The 17,751-nt window shown below is 28.0% G+C and overlaps 2 protein-coding genes across 2 annotated transcripts in view; both read right to left on the bottom strand.

The window, feature by feature from the left end:
• Nucleotides 1–5,047: 5,047 nt before the first annotated feature.
• Nucleotides 5,048–13,441, bottom strand: Frl (formin-like protein). The gene is made up of 14 exons (XM_017906870.1): nt 13,368–13,441; nt 12,851–12,990; nt 12,561–12,739; nt 12,163–12,239; nt 11,769–12,084; nt 11,016–11,132; nt 10,693–10,933; nt 10,341–10,612; nt 9,922–10,189; nt 9,707–9,834; nt 9,174–9,618; nt 8,533–8,807; nt 8,265–8,378; nt 5,048–5,347 (listed from the first exon to the last, which is right to left on the bottom strand). Exons 1-14 carry the CDS (start codon nt 13,436–13,438, stop codon nt 5,135–5,137), a joined length of 2,856 nt encoding a protein of 951 aa, XP_017762359.1. The 5' UTR covers nt 13,439–13,441; the 3' UTR covers nt 5,048–5,134.
• A 3,613-nt stretch (nt 13,442–17,054) lies between these two features.
• LOC108552365 (formin-like protein CG32138) overlaps nt 17,055–17,751 on the bottom strand; it is a 75,740-nt gene continuing 75,043 nt past the window's right edge. The window contains exon 3 of the mRNA XM_017906871.1: nt 17,055–17,320. Within this exon, the coding sequence (XP_017762360.1) occupies nt 17,297–17,320 (24 nt within the window). The 3' untranslated portion in view covers nt 17,055–17,296. The remainder of the gene's footprint in view (nt 17,321–17,751) is intronic.

The raw sequence follows: 17,751 nt of genomic DNA, 5'->3' as shown, positions 1-17,751 counted from the left end.
CCAAGGATTTTATGTAATAATTATTATAATGAAACCAAAGAGTTTTAAAACTTATTAATGTAATTTATTTCCACTAGTTTAACATAACATCTAATTTTATAACTACTTTTAAAAATACGTTTATACACATGTATACAGTTATTTCATATTTTCTGTCTTGGTCATTTATTACATAAAATCTTTGTTTTGATTATCTTTTGTATGAAAGAAAAATGGAAAACATAGAACATTAAAAAGATTGCATTTTGAATCAAGCGTTTTTGAAGGTAATAAAACTGAAATCAATATTTTGTTGTGTTTGTATATAAAAAAATTTTAGATATAGTGTGGCAATATGAAATGTTAGTAAATTGAATTTTTGTATGATTTGTATCATGCAAGGTTAATGTGAAATTTTGATGATTGGTATATTTTCGTAACTGATACATTTTACATTCCTATAAAGTTAATCAGGTTTTAATTGATATTCTTAGAGTATTTTTAAATTATATTACATTTTTATATTATAGAAACATAATTATTGCTTCCAATGAAGCATTGTTTTAACAGGCAAATTCAAAATATGGTTTTATACAGTTTATATGTCTCTTTCTGTATACAGAACTTATTCACCAATACCCATTGAGAGTAATATTTGTAATTTTTTATAGAGATATTTTATAGAGGAATATACTCTTGATACTTCATAAATTAAACATTTACCTGTGAATTTATATAAGTATAATGTATAAAATCTTTATCTTATAGAAAATTTTCATGATACTTAAAACTTTTATAACATGCACAATTCATTTTGTAGTGATATACATACAACGTCCGTTTCTCTAATTAAATAGTGAGAAACCTTATTTTAATATATTTTGTTACGAAATCATTTGAAATATGAACGAAGATATTACTTAAACGTTTTGTATTTTACCTCAATTACTTCATATTTATGTATCATGCAAGTTTTCTTCTAAACTGTTATATAGTAATGAAAGGAGTGACGACATACTGCGGATCATCCATGTTTAAAAATTTGATTGTAATGCGGATTGGTGAGAGTGTAGTAACTTTGTGATAGAATTTCGCGAAAAGTCAAAAAATGATTTTCATATTTTTAGAAATGCAAAAATTATTTTAATCTATTCGATTTAATCAATTTAATCAATTTAATACATTTCAGTCTACATAAAAAGTAAAATTTAGATATTCTATAATTACTAAATTGTTGACGATGATACAGTAATGTTTTATACACGCGTGCGCGCGCGTGCGTTTAAAACAATTTTATTATAATTTGTAATTATATTTACATTAGGTACTTTTATACGCATACCTACATTCTCAAATCATGAATGTCATTCATACATAGTAGATACTAATTACAATGAACAAAAACTATGAGGTAGCTTTATGTGTAGTTTATTATATCTATATGAGATTATCGTTTTTACATGTATCTTCTTATGTAAATTGTTTTTAATGCTACACAAAAATATTAATAATCCATCAAAAGTCATGAAAATTATCACTACGGAAGATAATTTTTTTAATCACGAATGTTAGTAAATTAATTATAATAAATAATGTTTGCATCTGTCTTTAAATTGTGATTTATCAAGGAACTATATGCATACACTCGCAATAGACTACAACAATAACGAAATATTTTTTTGTAAGTTTGTATAATATCAACTAAACTAAACTAAGTAAAATGGTTTTGACAGATTAATACGAATCGACTGCAAATTATTTGCAGATAATCTTTGAATACGCAATATTTTTGAAAAATTAAATTTTACTTTCACTTTACAATATACAGCAGCAAATCTATTTTATTTGTTATTAATAGTCAGTCGTATATTCAAATATTATTTGTATTTTTCTGTACATGATCTAAAGAATGTAGATATATTGTGCCTTTTGTATATTGTATATTTGTATATAAACATATTTTACATAAAATATTGTAATAATGTAGTCTATTCACATAAACAATAAATAAAACTTCAGAAAAATGTTCATTTTATTTAATAATCTTTTCACAACTCATATTTCTTTCGTCATTGTTTCAATTATTTCAATGTTATAGGAAAAATATACTATTTAAAAAGAAAAATTTTGTGCAGTGTTAATTAAACAAAATGGCACACAAATACGAAAAAAATATATATCTATATATTTTTGTATTATATATATATAAAATAGTCATATATTTATATATATGTTCATATATATGTATTATACAATGGTATATTTATTTGTAATAAATTTTATACAAAGTAAAGCACATGCCTATTTCGCATAACTTATTTAATAAAATGCACAGTATTTACATTTCTGCAAAAAATATATAAGATACATTTTTTTGTTGCAATTGTTTGAAATTTTCTTTGTAGTTCGGCGCAGCAAATAATATTACGTAATGATATTTATAACACATAGATGTTACACTTATTTAAACATCACATTGGCAATTCTCTACAATTAGTAATTACATTCTTTCATAACTACTAGCGTATTCCATATATTACAGTAATATTTACATTTTTTTCATTGATAATATATATCAAAATCGTACAAAAGTGAAAATATAATTATATATTCTTCAAAAAATTTGAGATATGTAAACACCCAAAAGGAGGTGTATAGAAAATTTATATATAATTTTACTCAAACTTTATAACAAATACATTTCAAAATTAGTTTGAAAAATGAATTATATAACTAGTCGTTTTTATATCTATCTTGTTTTTGTATTGCATGACAATAGATATTGTGAAAGATCGTTATTATAGTCGATTCGACTATAACACATGATTTTATTGCATAGTGTTTATGTAATTAAGAATTTAATGTCCCAAATTATAATAAACAGTTCTTCATTGTATTAATCTTCGGAAATCTAAATCACTAGCTAATTATGTGTACTTTTAAGGATTTATTACAAATCTGTGCATTAAAATTCCTTTAAACGTTATTTTAAATAATATTGAATATTCAATAGAATAGTAAAAATGAACATTTATGTTAATTTAATAAATTTTAAATTAATATAACTTGTTATAGATATAATTTTAATTGTTTCTTCATTACTTGTTTAATTATTCGTATTTTTTATCCTTTGTATGTTCTAAACAAGCAATATATTCCATATCTATATCTCTATTTTATTTGTCTGATTTGGATGAAATCTGGTTATAGTATTGAATAATGTATGTGTTATAGTAGAAACGATTGTATTAAACCATATTATGTACTTATTCATAATATTGAGCGCATTTTGAGATTCTGGCGGAATGTAACAAGCCGTGTTACTTTGAAGTATTATGCGTAATAAAATAAGAGATTTTTAAGAATATTCATATTAAATATAAATTGTCATTGTGCACGTTTGCTATTTAACTATATCTTTAATGATCGAAGAATTGACTTGCAGACTTTGAGAAAAATATGTGGTAATATTTGCATTTTGGAATTTTTTATATTTGTAAAATGTATTACTTTCGTAATTATCTCAAAATAGTTATTCTGTTGCTTGGAAATTTTATTAGGGATTGTTGGATTCTTACATCCATGGAATGTTACGATTTAATTATGAACGGTATTTTGCCAAAAAGTCTTACAAATATTCAAAAGATATACTTAAATATTTTGTTAAAAAAATGTGCCTTGTGTATTTTTTATCATTACCATCATCGATTCTGTATCGTCTTTTATTCTCTCATTTTCTTAGAAATTCTCCCAAATAAAAGATTAACGCATATGAATTAAATTGGAATTATAAATATTTTAAACGCACGTAACAATCAACAATAATTAAATGGAAACAATTTTTGCGTTTAATTACTTAAAGATAATATTCATAAAAAACAATGCAAAAATAATTATACAATTTTTCTAAATGTGCATTTCTAGATTTACTATTTGTTATGATATTTTGTAAACGCAATTCATAGTTACGTTTACCAGATTTGTACAATAGATAGAATACGTATAAACAAACAGAAAAACATTAATACGTTGTTACTGTTTGTTAAGAGTGCCACTGAAACGATTCATATTTTAAATTTAATTTTGGTTTAGATCTCGATGAATTTATAGCACCGTATAAGTGATTTATGTACGTAGTAGTTCAATATCAAATTCCAATATGTTTTAAATTATTATATCTACAACTCTACTACAGTACAGTAATGTCCTATAATATCAATGAAGAATTTGTTTTTCGGAAATATCCAAACAGTTGTTTTCCGAACTATACAAATAGAGTGAATGAATGTGATCCATAGAATTTTTTTAATTTTTGTTTTTTCTCAGTAACAAGGATTACAATAAATTTCTGATGTCCTCAATTAAAATGAATCCAAACATGGACACAATCTAATTATTTAAAATTTAAAAAAATATATTCCATGAGTAATTATAAAATATTAGTAGATTTTACATTCTTAGCGATTTTATTCAATTTTAATGATTAACAGAATAAAACAGCTGAGATAAATTAATATAAAATATATTTCTATTAAATTCAAAATTATCCGACAGTTATTGACCATGTTTGGGTTCATTTCAATCTGGAAATTATTATTAATCCTTTGCATTAATTTTTATCAAAGAAAGATAAAAATTATTGTTTAATGGTGGAACTGTTTTCTCGTCCACGTCCATTGTAAGTATTTATTTTACTGATCCAAGTTAAATTAAGATTCGTTAATAACAAACTGCGAATTTGATTCTATGTTAATAGGACATTACTGTATATTCATTATTTATAAATTTTGGCTCGATAACGTAGCACAAAACTCTTTCACGCTTAATAGTTTACAAGCAGTTTATCACATGGAATTTTTATATTATATCGATTTTTGAATATGAATTATGTTGAATAAATTCAAACGCTATAGTAAATATACATTCTCTTGGCGTTCAAATTACATTATGCTTTAATTTTTGGTACAAAATTATAAATATTAAATTAAAAGTACACAGAAATTGCTTTTGTTTTTTTTTTCTTTTTCTTATTTTTCTTGGAAAGAGTTTTACGTGAGAACGTTTGTGAATTAACACGAGAAATGCAGTGAAAATATTCCCTTCAGAAATAACTTGCTTTCTCTACAATAAAAAAAAACACTGAGTGGAACATGGTTTAGAGTTCTAGTTCCTCGGCAGTGCGAGAGAGTCTATGATTATCGATACGTCTGCGTTGGCTACGCCTAACTGCATCCGCTCGTCGATACGGTTCGGATCTAAGCCCAAGAAGAATGTCTTCCAGAGCACCATTATAAACCTCATCCTGCTGCAATAACTTCTTCTCTTGAACCAGTCTTGTTTTATTTTTCAGTTCATTTATCACAGCGTCCTGTATAAAATTATCGGTCATTTATTAGTCATTAATCAATACTATGTATTATTAAAGGATTAGCTCCTTTAAATGACAAAAATGAATTAACTAAATAAAGTAATTATTAGTTTTTCTTATACTTGAAATACCTAAGTATCATTTTAGTTAAGCACTGCTTTTTGTTGTAATTTATATACAATAAACATAGATGTTAGAACAAGAAAACGTTCTCAGTAAATGTTTCTATCAATTTATATCTAATTAATTTTATAAGATATTAAGGAAAATATTGTATATCAATTTGAAATTGTAACAAACATTATGTAATTTAAAATTCATCTTTGTCACACGCATGATACATTATATTATACAATTTTTTTATAAATGTATTTTTGCTCTTTTGAAATAAATAGTGAAGCAAATAAAAATACAAGTAAATTCTTAATATGATAAAGTAATAAAATATGTACTTAAAGTTTATCTTTTTCTTTTATCTAGAGAAAATATGTTTATGACCTTTCATGTTTGTTTTCTCTTCCACTTTCAATTGTTTGTTGTACAAATTAAGAAATTTTGTAATTGAAATTGTACAATATAATTAAATCTTGATACTTAATTGTGCTAAATATTTAAATAAATCTGTAATTGGATTAAAAAAAGAACATACAAATTTAGGAAAAGAAATTATAGTTTTTATGAAAATTTTAGTTGTGTTGCTGAAATAAAAAATCTTTGAATCAATATGCATCTTATAATTATAAAGTTTTAATTATGGATATTTGAATTTCTCCTACTTGGTACAAATTATAATAAAATCTAATTTAATATTCAGTTCAACTGCTATATATTGTTAATTTGTAGGCGTTTAATCTATGAAACTTTTGGCAGTAGCATAGGAAAGTGATAATAGAGGACTTCTCTCAGGCAACATCAATGCAAGCTAGAACACATGCCGATGCATTTTTTATTTCTTTGTTAATGATATGAATCAAGTGAATATAGTTTTTCTTACCACAAGATTTGGAAGACAGTTCTTCAAAAATATAATGTCAGAAAAATGAAAGTAATTCAAATTTTTCTATAATATTGCTATATACTAATAAAATTACTAAAAAATTGTAATATTAAAAAGAAAAAAAAAGAAATAAAAATGTAAATTTGATAAAATCTTATTTGAAGATTATACATATTGTAAGCATTAAAAATAAGAATGTAGAAATTAAAGCAAAATAAACAAGATGGAAACATTGTACAATTTTTTAATATTTGATTAAAAATAAATATAAAAGAAGAACTATTTTCTAACGTGGTTTTAGAGTATTTTAATCGTGTATCTCGCATGATAATAATAGCTAAACCTACATGTGTGTTGTTTATGTGCGATTGCGATCATTAAAAATATGTCATTAGAAGGAAGTGAGTAAGGACAGACTTACATGTTGTGAATTGTTTCTATATTGTTACGTTCTGAGCTCCAGTTCATTAAGATGCCGATGTAACAGACTCTTGTTTGTGTTACAGCAAAATTTCGGTGACTTTAAATCCAAATAAATATGTAACAAATAAGAAAAACAGACGTTCATGAGATACCTTGATAGACATCATGTCTGTTCGTGAAACGGAAAGTATGCTAAAAGAGCACTCTCGAAATAATCAAAATTATTATAATCATGTGATAATCCCTGAAAAATATCATGCTATCTCACAACATGCAGCGAAAAGAAATGCCTTATAAATTTATTTTCGCACGAGCATAGTAATTTGCAAAAATTATTTCCAAAAAACAGTAATCTTTTTTCTTAATCGACACTTACGTAAAGCTAAATAGTGTCCCCATATAAAATTATTTTTCCGTGTTTAACATCGACAATTTTGCTTAAATAATTATAATAATGAGATGTATTGTATTGTGATTGTAGATAATTCTAGCTCAAATTGTATTGTATAAAAAAATAAAAAATTTTGAAATGTTTCATGTGTAATGATATGTAAGCATTTTTATAAAATTTTTAATCATGCGTAGTTGTTAAGAATAATTTGATGAATAAATAAGCGCAGTCAGGGAACGCAAGCGTATTAAAAATTATGGCAAAATTGATTTTGCATCACACAAACACACACACACGAGTATAAAGCTTCAAACAGAAATCAAATGTAAAGAAAAATTTCGATGATATTGCAAATTTTACAATATTTACAGGCTTATTTTTTTATAAATGGTATGAAAATGAAAATCTGTTTGACGCCTTTTTGATTTAATACGTGAAACTATGTCTTTCTTAAATAATAAAACAGTATTGTCATATTCCTTAAAAAAATTAAGAGATGCTAATATTTCAGTCATAGTGCCATGCATGTATAATATCTGCTTGTAAAAAATAAACAGAAGTTATAAATATTATATCATACACATACAGCTAACACAGTACAAATCTTTAACTAAATATTATTTAACATAATAAAAGTGAAAGTAAATCTTGCAGCATTGATGTTGAGAGAGAAAAAGAGAAAGAGAGAAAGAGAGAAAGAGAAAGAGAGAGAGAGAGAAATGAAAAAGATTAATATAAATCAATGTTATATGTTTGAGCATATATAAATGGAGAAAAGTAATTAAAAATATAACAATTTCTATTTACAAAATAATAGATAAAAATTAAGTTGATAATTATAATGTTTATAACATTAAGTTTTAACTTAGAAATTTAAGAATAATAAAATAAAATTTTAAGAAGCTTAACTGAAAAAATATTGACATTCGTACTTGTATGTAACTTGTTACACTTTTTACAGAGTGTTGGTTAACGACAAAATAAATTTGTTATAAATATAAGCTATTAAATGCATAGCGTGCAATGTACGATTATAATAACGAATCTAAGTAATTATAATTTCTTTCAAAACGAATAATAAAAAATAAATAATTACTAAAACGTACCTGTTGCTTCTTTTGATTTAATTTATTACGTTTAATAACATCTTCTGAGGCGTTCAAAGCTTCTGCAGCAGCAGCTTCTAATCTACGACGCTGTTCATTTTCTTGATCCGCAGCCTGGAAAAGTACTTTACTTTGTAGTATTTTATTAAATACTTTACTGTTTTATTTTTTGTAATTACAGTAATTGAGTATAAGAAAACCCCCCTATATATATATATATATATATATATATATATGTATCCTTCATGATGCAAAAATTAAACAATACCTTAAATGCCCTTGCGAATCTGACAAGAAGAGAGAAGAATGTATTAGCATCAGCTTGTCTGGGACTTTCTCCAAAAAATTCAACGCATTCTCGGAATGCTTCACCGGCAGCACGAGCATCAGATTTTAAGCGACGTAATTTTTCTTCAGAGTTATTTAAGAAATCACGCAGGACAGTATTATGCTTTTCTTTACCACGAAGTTCAAATTCTTTCCTTACAAGATCCATACCCTTTTCTAATTCGTGAACATCAGTAGTTATATTTTCTAACGAGACTAAAAATGTTAAAAGAAATAAAAACGTATATATATATATAGTAAAATGTTTTTATATTGTTATAGTAATAATATATTGTTGTATATAACGAAAGGAATTCGTGTATTTTTCTTTAGACACATTTTTGTATCATTAAAAATAATGTAAACATTTTAAGCTCAAGTTCAGGTGATTTATCGCATAAATAATATTTATGGTAAGTATAAAATTTGAGTTAAATTAATAGTCCTAATGTTGCGAATTTCTTTCGTAAGCTTTATAAATAAATTTTTACGGTATACGTATGTGTACATTTGTGCACACAAAAATATGAATCGATTGAATAAGTTATTGTAACTGTTCAATAGTTAAAGTAATATACCCACCGGTTGCAGCTTTATCGATATACATAAGTTCCGATTCAAAATTGATCAATTCTGGAAATTTAACTCGTATTGTTGCTACAATATAATGTAAAAGGCACATTCTCTTATCCGTTGATTTTGTATCGAGTAATGTGTCTAAACTTTGAAGTTTGAATCCATATGCTGGACCTCGTTTACTACTATTTAAATAATTTCCGAAGGCAAGGATAATTTCTAATACTGCTCTTAGTTTCTTTGAACTTTTAACCGAACTCGAAGCAGATATCACAGCATGTATTTGAGGAGTAATAAGATGTAAATTGTCGAAAAAGTTTCCAATATAATTCATAATGGACAGCTTCGTTGATATCCTTTCTACTTTACCGAGTTGCATTAAAAATTTGTCTTCTTCCGTTAAAAGATTAACATTTTTCTTTTCTATGATGTATTCCCTATATGCTTTTATCTGTAACGTCATAAAATTTCGTGTGTGAGTATTATAAACATTTTTATATTTTTATGTATTTTTATGAGAGATATAGACTTAAACGTACTTCTTGATCCGTAGGCACCATGCGTTGTAACAATTCTACATTTTCCAGCGAAAGTACTTTTAAGTCAAGAGCATTTACTGCCATAATTACTTTCTCTACTGGCATTTCCATCTTTCTTCGTGATATAGCTGAAACGTAATGGAAAGGAATATATGAACCAAACATTCAATCTTTAAAATTTTTTTAAAGAAAATTAAAATTTTCATTATACATACCAATATTTCGTAATCTGGTGTGTTCTAAGAGTGACACATTTTCCGGTTTCTTAAATCTTTTACTAGGAAAGCTTTGAAGACCGTCTATTTCGTTATTACCATTAGCAACGTGACTTCCCATTCCGATTTTAAATCGTTCTTCGAAATCGGAGAAGTCTATATAACTGTGCAACCGATCATCATCCAATTCATTGAAAATAGTACCTCGTACTTGATTAGGCTTCAGAGCAATCCAATTAAGTGTGGGAAGTTTGTACTTCGTTTGAACCTGCAATCGCATAATAAAGAGCAATAAAAATTGTTCTCTTCGATACAATATACAAAATACATTAATAAAAATTAACGAACATTTGTATATTATAGAACTTAAAAAAATGACGTAATAGTTGCACATTAAGATTTCTATAAGAAAAACGCACCTTTCGTTTAATGGTCATTGCTCCATCCGGTGCTTGCATCATGCCAGCAGGTGGTGGAGGTATAGGTGCAGGTGGTGGTAATTTTTGATCTCCGGGAGAAAGAGGTGCCATAGGAGGCGGTGGTGGACATGGAGGCGGAGGTGGTGGCGGTGGCGCTGGAGCGGATGGAGGTGGTTCTTCCAATGTTGGAGACGGAGTGGAATTAAGAGTGGAGGAAGTGACGTTATCCGAATTGCTAACAGGGCTTGTTGCACATCCATTTCGAAGATTGGCTGCACGAATTTAAAATATGTGATATCAAATACTAACAATTTTCTGATTAACTTAAAATATACAGAAATTTCTAACATACCCGAAGAACCCTTCGTAAGTGTGCCAGTAAGTGTTTCTAATTCAATAATTTTGTTTTCTAAAACGCTCTGCCTTCGTGCAGAATCTTGCTTTTGCCTTTTCAAAGCTGTGAGTTCTTCTTCAGCCAATCGTCGAGCTTCCACAGCATCGGCATATTCCACTTTTAATGCACCTAATTCAGTCTCTAATTCCGCTAATTTTGCAAGCGATTCTCTTTCTAATTCTGTCATTCTATCGTGTGCCTAACAATGTTACAACGAAATATTTAGCAAATAAACATTTTAATAATTCATTTAGGCTGTCTAATTTGAGATAATTACTTACATGACCCAATTCGTCTTCTAATTCAGCTACTTTTTCTAACGCAGCAGTCTTAGTTTCACTGTCTTCCATTAAGGCAGCTACATCGAATACGTTATCTAGATACGCAGAGATTTGAACCTGGGAAAATATTGCATCAAATAAATACAATATTATATTTTAAATATCTGATAATCAACTGTTTTAATGTCTTATGCTCGAAAGATTAATTGTTGGTATTTCATATTTCACTTTATTACGATTTTAAATATCCTTTTTAGATCTTTTGTTAGTGAATTACAAATATCAATTTTTTTTTTACAAAAACAACTGTAAAAAGTAATTTTTAATTATTAGTAATTTTAGACTAAAAGAATACTTTTATATAAACTGAATATGTTTGAACGAACTACGAAATATTATTAGATGTAAGAATTTCTGAATAAAATCTTCTATCACAGAACACTTAGGATCTAATATAATATGAAATGATGAAATTACATATAAGTGAAATAGCATAGAAATTAGGTTCATAAATATCAATTCACATAACAACAACCAATAGATCTAATCTAAAATAATCTAAATAAAAATCTAAAATAAAAAATTTATCTTTGTCATTGGTTTTCAATTTTCTTTCTTATGCAGATTATTCCTATCAAATATTTGAAGCTACGATGCAAGAATTTCGTGCATAAAACTTCGATCACTTAAACTTCAAATGACAATAGAAATGTGCAAAATGTTAAAAATTTGAAAACTGACAAATTTCCCAACCTGCAAATCCTCGCTCTCGGTATGCCTGAGTTTCTCAAGATATTCATCCAAGCCAAGCTTGGTAAATTCATATTGCAGATGAACCCTGAAATTCATGTCTTCCACCGAGTGAACCACAATATTTACGAATTGCATACAAGCAACCATGAATTCTATGTGAAAACTATCATATTGGGTAAAATATGCCATAAGCGTAGTAAATCGTCGACGTTCCGAGCAAACTTCCTTGAAGTTGTCGAATGCTGACAGAATAATCTCATGGCCACCTTTTACCAGACAGATAGCAGCAAGAAGTTCTAGCACTAAAGCCTTTGTTCTGAAAATAAGGCTTTTTTTTAATTTTACATCTTTAACAAACTTTTATTTACATAAAACCAAGAAGGAATATGCTTACCTTAAACTTTTGTGCATTAAACTGAGTGCTATACAGTTAATCGCCTCACGATGTTGAATGACCATGTTAAATCCATACTGTAATGTATTTATATAAATATTTAACACAATATTTACACGATATAATAGTAATATAACATAATGTTCATGATCAAAAGTATTAAAAGATCGCAATAATTGTACAGTTTAATCTCCCTTGTATTGTGATCTTAATTACAATTTAATATGAAATTATTATATAATAAACATTTCTTATATCTTTCATTTCATTATTAGAATAAGAAAGTGTAAGGATGGAATACAAATGCATAAGGATGAAACAAAAAAGTTCGGAATGGATGAACTTTCTATCTGTACGAAACAGTCCTTGTACTAATTCCAAGATACGCAGTTTTGTACCTTATTATTCATGATGGCACGCATGCACAATATGCAGACGTGAATGTCGTCTTTCGCTTCGCCCATATTCAGGCGCGCCACGTGCCGAGATCTCCTTTTAACGCCAGGGCTATCCTTGAGCTCATGGAGCGGTGGCCTCAGGCAACCGTTATTTAAGGGTGAAGTATCCCCGGAACCAACTGGAAAATAATTATGTCGTGCATAGTTTGCATTTGCCGATTCAATCTTTTCCAGGTTGTCGCCGTAATAAAGATGAGTGTTGACCCATGTACTGGCGTGCGAACTCTTACCGGTTTGCAATTTTTCCTCGGAACTTGCGTGGGATTCCAGGAGACGTTGCTCGTGCCTCATCATGAGTAACCTGAAGCTGAGGTAGTCTATGAGGGCGTCCAAGCCTTGGTTCTCCTCGTCCAGGAACTCCCTCACCCACCTAAACGAATTATAAAACGAATTACAGATCAAATTAAATTATAAAATAAATTACAGATCAAATTAAATTATAAAACGAATTGTAAAATGAATTACCTCTCAAATCGAATTATAACGCGGCCAAGAAATAGATCACGCGATAGTTTCGCGTTTAATCAAATCTATGCTAACTGAACTGATATCTGGCTTACTCTTTCTAAATATTTGAATTTGAATTACAATTGATTGTTTCTAAAGTTGTATTGTGTATATGTACAACGATTTTCTAATTGTTTTGTTTTGTCTATAACAAGTGTTGCTGGCAACAAAAATGTTGCCAAAACTGACTTAAGTATTTAGGAGGTAACGAGTATTTGGTATAATGTGAAATTAGCTTACTCTATGTGATTTGTTCGTAACGAGATTTCCAAATCCCGTAACACTTGAGTCGACGTTGACTCTCCAACCATTTTCCTCTTCTGGAAGAATGCGAGAAAACGATACGACTGTATAATCATTAGTATCCGTTGTTCAAGTTTTTGTACACGCGGAAAACAAACAAAAAGTAAACGAGTTTTTTATAATTCAAGAACAAAAATATTATAGGAATCACGTTTTATATATATTAGGGTGGTTATCTTTCGAAATTTGAATTGCGTTCTAAATACGAAATTCTAAATGCACCAAAACTTTTCTTAAAAAGTTAAAATTTTCCGTTCAGTTATTATTTTTTCCCCCAAAAAATTCTAGTTACTAAAAATCCATTCTGATTGGTACAGTTTCTATGATCATCTTACAGTTATTTAGTCACATCAGATTGCGTCATGTATTTGAAACGCACTGTAGTATTGAAGAGGCAAGTGAACAAAGTAAATTGATTCGAGAACAAAAGAATATATATTAAGACTGTTAAGTATTTATGACAATAAGAACCACCTTAATATATATTTCTAGATGTCGGTCAATGTAATTGCAAAGAATCATATATATGAAAAAATTAATGAAATATCAGGTGGTCTAGTAAATTTTTCAATATATTTATGAAAAATCGGCACAAATTTATCGAACACACTATATTACTAGCGCCAAAGAATTATGAACAACTAAAGATATTATACCGGATGCATGAAATATTCATCACTTGGAATATTCAATTTCTTAAATTATCTCAAGACGTGATTCTCTGATTAGTTTGAACGACGATCAGAAATATAACGTAGATTCTGGGACGTTAGTTTACTTCAATTCGCGTTATAACACAAAAAGACGAAAATACGAATACATTTTCCTGAAAATATATATAAATCACATTTATAATAAAAAGTATATGTTTCACGACAGACTATTTCACTGTCAATTCAAGTAATTGTAGAATAAATAACACTACCTTAGTAAATCATATAAATTTTTCGACATGTTTTAAGAATACGCACGACACCAAAGTATAATCTCGTCAAACGAATATATTTTTCTATAAGCACACTACTAGCGACATCTCTGAATGCGCGTAGAAGTTAACATAATTTCGTTGAATCTGATCCACATATATTAATTATATCAAGGTACATAAAGGTTATACAAAAGGTTATTAAATAGAGATTATTAGTTTATTATTTAATGAAGTTTGCTATTTAAATATTATTATTTCCTACAGATTATAAAGTGAAGATTATAAGGATAACATAAAGGTTATGCCAAAAATGAAGTTGGTTTGATGGAAAAATTTTAAAGAAGAGATGTGTTATAAAAGATTTAACCATTTGAAGCCATGCATATGTAATTCAGCAGGATTTAGCGAATGCCTTAGTAATCAACGTGCTGCGTGCAATTCTACACTCGCCGACCATAATGGGCAAGTCTTCACTAACGCGTAGAACAATATCCCACGGCCTCCTAAACGCGTGAATACGTACGTGGATGCGTGTCTCTAAAACTAATTTGGCTAATTCCAAACGAGTTCGCTTTGCGGACACACTTTCATCTCGTGTTTACACTTTCGGGCTGTTTTCAAAGGAACTTCGTTACTTTCTTCTGACTTTTCTATGGAAAACGATACAATCACTCCTTTGAAGTCTGAATTATTTCTGCGATTATTTCAGGTATTTGCAATGCTTTATAATTTAGTAATAACCCTTATTTCAATTTTATTATTATTTTATCACATTTTAGAATGATACTGCAATTTTTTTTAACTGCTTGAATATTCTTTTTCCAATGTTGATACTATTTTGGATTTTCAACCTTTGTTGTAAAAACTTTATTAATCTCCTCTAATGGACTGTGAATCTACAATTATTAAAATATGAATTCTTTTAATATACTAGTATTAGAAATATGTTATAGAATTATTATCTGCAATGTAAGTATTAAAATACTTCAATTAATTATTAAAAAAATTTGGAATTATAAAAATTTGTTTAATTACAGTAAAATATTTAAGACATTAATATTTAATAAATATTTAAAGTAAACAAAGAATTTTTAAAATAGATTTCTTATTTTACATTTATGCTTTTATCTTCATTCTTAATTAATAATTTTTATCTAATCATTATGTCATTTATGTGTGGTTAATTATTAATTATCATTATTTACCATTAATTCCAATTTTTAGTAATAGTAAGGTAGGAATCATAGAAATTAGTGTGATCATTAATTGATCATTAATTCCGCAATGTATAACGTATACAATAAAACTAATGCAAAGTAATTTTTAGCATTAACCAAAACTTCGTAGATCCTTTATTTGGGAAGCGAACGTGATTTCCGTGATATTCTGGCGGGAGAGGAGTTTAGAAGGTTATGTAAAGTGTCGTATCCAGGCAAACGCGAGCACGTGTGTAGCGAGCACGTCTACGCCGATGAGTGAGGGATGCTGTACACTTTTTTGCAGCCCGCTTTCTTGTATCGTATAATAGCACGGCTTGCATTACATCCGTGTCGTGTTACCCACATGCCCTACAGGCCCGTTAAAAAATTGAGACGGGCCATCGATGACCCCGAACAGGCAACCCTGTCGCCTCAAGAATATCTTGTTTCACGAACAGATTCTATGCAACGGCATCGCGAACACCTTATGACATCGGATTGACGCGTTTATAGCGACCGACTTGTCCGTTTAATCCTTAGTATAGACAGGTAACACTGAATTACAACACTGAATCTCGTGTAATTACCACTTAAAGGGAATACATAGTACATATAAGATATACACATATTTGTCCGTTTTGGTTAAATTATCATTATATAAATTTTAATATTTGTACAAAAAATGAAAGATCAATTTTTTATGTAATTTATATATCAATAAGAAGTTTAATATTAACAATTAATAAGAATTAATATAAATATTAATAAGAAGTTTATTAATATATAAGATGTATACATCATAAAATTTCTATATTTTCAAATTTTTTTGATCATATGTTTGATGTTACTACTTATAACACTACATAAATTTAGTGCAATTATTTATTTACATGTTTACTGAAATACGTACAAATTGATTTCGTATTCTTTTTATTAATTAATCTTGTGGAGAAATTTTGTTCAGTTTCGTTTATAAGAGTAAGAACGTACATTTGTTTAAGTTACACGAATAAACAATATTTAATATTTTTTTAATAAGAGAAATATTGTGCTTTTATAAATAATGACAATAATTCAAAGAATTATAATTAATATAATAACATAATAATTGTTAAATGTTAACAATAATGAAAAGCTATTATATAATTGCTAGAAATACTATGCTTCATACAAAATATTAGTACCAATAAGATAGCACTTACAAAATATAAATAGATGACTATATAAATTCCAAGTTACATGATTTTATAAAAGATTAAAATAGAAAGAAAAGAAATCTGTCATTGTGAATCTAAAATTCTTACTTTTCATTTATAAAACTATTATTCAACGTACTGATTAATTGTATATTGTTAATTAAATTAGAAATTAAACTAAAAAGTCTACAAATTCAATTTCAACTGCTTACAAAATAAAATATTATATTCTATGGAATCTTATCATTCGATCTCTAGATTCCGTTAAAGTGACTGAGTTTATAACAGGGGACATCGGAAAAGGTCATTTCTGAAAACACGTTGATTATAATTTTTATGTTGCAGGCGACCAGTCGAGCCAGAAGTTAGGGTATAGAAATTATTTTATGGACGTAGATCCGTACTTCTGCGGGCTATATGAAATACTAGGATGTGTCGTAAACCTATGACACGGCTCACGAACAATTCCTGGGCATGGAATCTGCCTCCCCCTGGTCCTAACACCGCCACTTGACCAGTGCCGCTACCTTGCTAACCTCTCAGTCATCGAAGTGAATTCTCGTGATCCTAAAAGGATTACTCACGTTTTAAAATAATTTACTAAAGGTATTATTGCTTATTTTTCATGATTCGATATGAATTTACATAAATAATATAACTAGTATGTTCCACAAATCATAGGAATAACCGTGTACAAATGCATTTAACGACAATTTAAGTGAGACCGAATGGAATTTTTCTGAACATCAAATTATTCATTATACCATGAAATTATTCGTCGTTAATACAAATATAAATAATATAAATTAATAACTAAATAAATAATACTAAATAAAACTACAAAACATTTGAAGATTTTTATTGAAACTGATGAGCAACGATACACGTTCCATGCAATGATGCAACTTCTTCCCCGAACGTCACCGGTAAACTAATGTTTGTCAGTAAGCTCCAACAGCTGGAGCCACTGTATCAATCACGTGTTTTATTCTTTCCCT

This window comes from Eufriesea mexicana, unplaced genomic scaffold (assembly GCF_001483705.2).
Source record: "Eufriesea mexicana isolate 0111107269 unplaced genomic scaffold, ASM148370v2 scaffold6248, whole genome shotgun sequence".
NCBI lineage: Eukaryota > Metazoa > Arthropoda > Insecta > Hymenoptera > Apidae > Eufriesea > Eufriesea mexicana.
This window is presented reverse-complemented; position numbering and strand designations above follow the sequence as displayed.